Here is a 2,607-nt window from a genome sequence, read left to right as displayed (position 1 = left end):
GCCGAGCTGACACATCTGCTAACGCCGTTGCACCTCTTGCAGCAGCACTTGGGCGGCTCTGATTCGGGTAGATGTTTGATATAACCTGGGGAGGAGGAGGAATGAAGGGGAAAGTATTGAAACCACATCCCAACCGCAGCTGTGATTTGATGCAGCTTCCTTGCCAAAACCTCTCCTCTGGCAAGCCGGTAGGTCGCCTGGGGGGGCAGCGGGCGTGAGGAGCACCGTGAGCAGCGCCGGGGCAGGCGGCATCGCAGCTGCCCGAGCGGCTCTTGTGTGGGAAGAGGCTTCTGAGAACCGTGCTGGGATGCTGGGCAGCCCAGGATGGGAAAGGTTTGTGCGACGCATCTGCTTGTGTGGGAAGAAAGCAGTAGCTGAATGGTAGGAAACAAGTCCCCGGGACAGTGACAGCTCCCCGCAGCGTGTCTCTGCAATAGCTCCCCGCTGTCCGAGGGATGCTCTGGGTGTAACGCCCGTCACGAGGCAGTGTCTGACTTTTGGTGTGAGCACGCCGAATCTCCTCGTGCGCTCCGTGCTGCGGTTGGCCCCGGTGGCTGCACGCTATCTGTATTGCAGATGTCCAGCAAATGTCAAGGGCGCTGGCAGGAGATGCTATCTGTGCTGGGAAAGGCAGAAGCCGTTTGTGCTCAAGTTAGATAAGGCAGGGACAGGAAGCGCCGTTATCCCTGTTCTCATGGAGAATTATCCCTGATCTTGCTCCTGATCTCTCTGGGAGCTGAGTTTTTTTTTCCTTAGGGTACGTGGAGAGCCTTTGGCTGGGGAGGGAACCACGCCAGGGTTTCCATGGTCCTTCTCCAACACCTCACGTGAGAGCTTGCTCTGCTGCGGTGGGGTTCAGGCTCTGCCTCCCCCGTGCCATCAGCGAGCCCATCTCGGTGCCGCTGACACTTCGCCCGTGCCACGGTCTTTGCTCAGCACTTCTGCATGGGGTGAGCGCGCCAGCGAGGTGGTTGGCTTGTGAGCGAAACGAGGCCAGGCGTACCAGGAGCACGCTCGCCACATTCAAGTCACGTTTGCTGTCTTTACTGTAAATGTGTTTTTGTGGGCTGGTGGGGAGACCACGTCCGCTTGCACCCGGCGTCTCCGCCGCCAGCACAAAGCCTCTGCCCTGCTCATTTCTGGAAGGAGGAGGCTCTGAAACGCCCTGTGCCCAGAAGCACCGACCCAAGGGCCTGGATGGAGAAGGGGTTCGTTTCTTGCTGAGCTTGCGCAGCTCCTGGCTGAGCGTCAGAGGTTTCGGTACCGCTTGCGCCGGCGTGAGACGGACGTCGCAGCATCTAACGCTGCCTGCTTCTCTTCCAGCTTGGACGGCGGGGAGCTCTTCAGCCGAATCCAAGACAGGGGAGACCAGGCCTTCACAGAACGGGGTACAGAGCCCAGGGGGACCTGGGGTTTTGTTTTTGGACTGTTGTCTTGAGGTTTATGGGAGCGTCTGTGGTCCAGCCCGTTCCCTCAATCGCTCTTTTGAATCCCCAGCAGGGTTTTGCACTTGGGGAATGAGGAATGTGGGTGCAAATGGCCCTGCTTTTCCGTGTTCACTTGAGAGCAGGGTGAGGGGATGTTTTCTCAGCTGACTCTGCGCCCCGTCCATCCCACTGCAGCACAGGCAGGAGCTTCGGTGACCTGCAGAAGCACCCACGTCCCTCAGAAAATGGAGTCCAGGGGCTGTGGTTCTCATAATCTCATTAATCTCATCCCCTCTGCTCCTGTGGCCAGGAAAAGTGCACAACCCAAACCCTGAGCCCATTGCCCCCTTGGCTTCCCATCCTACAGGGAAAGCTTTCCCAGCTGGTTTCCCTGCAGATTTGGGGTCCCTAACTGTGCTGGGGGCTGGGTCAGCCCCCCCACCCCAGGGCGAGCCCCTCCCTGGGGTTTGTGTGGTTGAGTATTGGGGTCAGGGGCTGGAGCCTGCCCCATCCCTTCTTCTGAGAGTTTCTCTCCCGTTTGCTGCAGGCTCCTGACCTGGGGATGGGTGCTGGGGGGAACCCTGCTTGGAAAGGGGGACCTCAGGTAGAGGAAGCCCCTTTGGCCTCAGCCAGGTTCTCTGGCTCCTGGTTTGTAAAGTAACCCAGGGAGTGACTCTCATTGTAACTTGCTTATATAGGCTTAAAGGCTTCTGACGTTGTTTGTTTGTTTGTTTGTTTTTTTCCTGCTTCAGAGGCTTCAGAGATAATGAAGAGCATTGGGGAAGCCATCCAGTACCTCCACTCGATCAACATTGCGCACCGGGATGTGAAGGTACCATGCTGCACGCTCGCCCGGCGGTGCTGAGCCCTGCTTGGCCTGTGGCAATGCTGAGGCTGCTCCGGCTCTTCTGCTCACTTCTTCCCTGTGTTTCCACAGCCGGAAAACCTCTTGTACACCTCCAAAAGGCCCAATGCTGTGCTAAAACTCACGGACTTTGGCTTTGCTAAAGAAACTACCACGCACAACTCCTTGGCCACTCCGTGCTACACGCCGTACTACGTGGGTAAGTGGCTGGGGGGCTCTGAGCTCGCAGGTTTGCAGGGCTGGAGGGCAGAGCCAGCGAGGTTTGGATGGTGCCACGCACGGCCCATTGCCTCTGCATCCAGCCTGGAGCCTCGG

General features: G+C 58.2%; 1 protein-coding gene across 1 annotated transcript in view; it reads left to right on the top strand.

Annotated features, from left to right (window-relative positions):
• The window catches only part of LOC104162210 (MAP kinase-activated protein kinase 2-like), a gene marked incomplete at its 3' end in the record, with an annotated part of 10,282 nt that overhangs the window by 6,545 nt on the left and 1,130 nt on the right, over positions 1 to 2,607 (top strand). Inside the window, exons 5-8 of the mRNA XM_009700883.1 lie at positions 556 to 578; positions 1,324 to 1,388; positions 2,180 to 2,259; positions 2,365 to 2,491. Of these exons, the coding sequence (XP_009699185.1) occupies positions 556 to 578; positions 1,324 to 1,388; positions 2,180 to 2,259; positions 2,365 to 2,491 (295 nt within the window). The remainder of the gene's footprint in view (positions 1 to 555; positions 579 to 1,323; positions 1,389 to 2,179; positions 2,260 to 2,364; positions 2,492 to 2,607) is intronic.

Source organism: Cariama cristata, unplaced genomic scaffold (assembly GCF_000690535.1).
Source record: "Cariama cristata isolate BGI_N322 unplaced genomic scaffold, ASM69053v1 scaffold23415, whole genome shotgun sequence".
Classification (NCBI taxonomy): Eukaryota; Metazoa; Chordata; class Aves; order Cariamiformes; family Cariamidae; genus Cariama; species Cariama cristata.
This window is presented reverse-complemented; position numbering and strand designations above follow the sequence as displayed.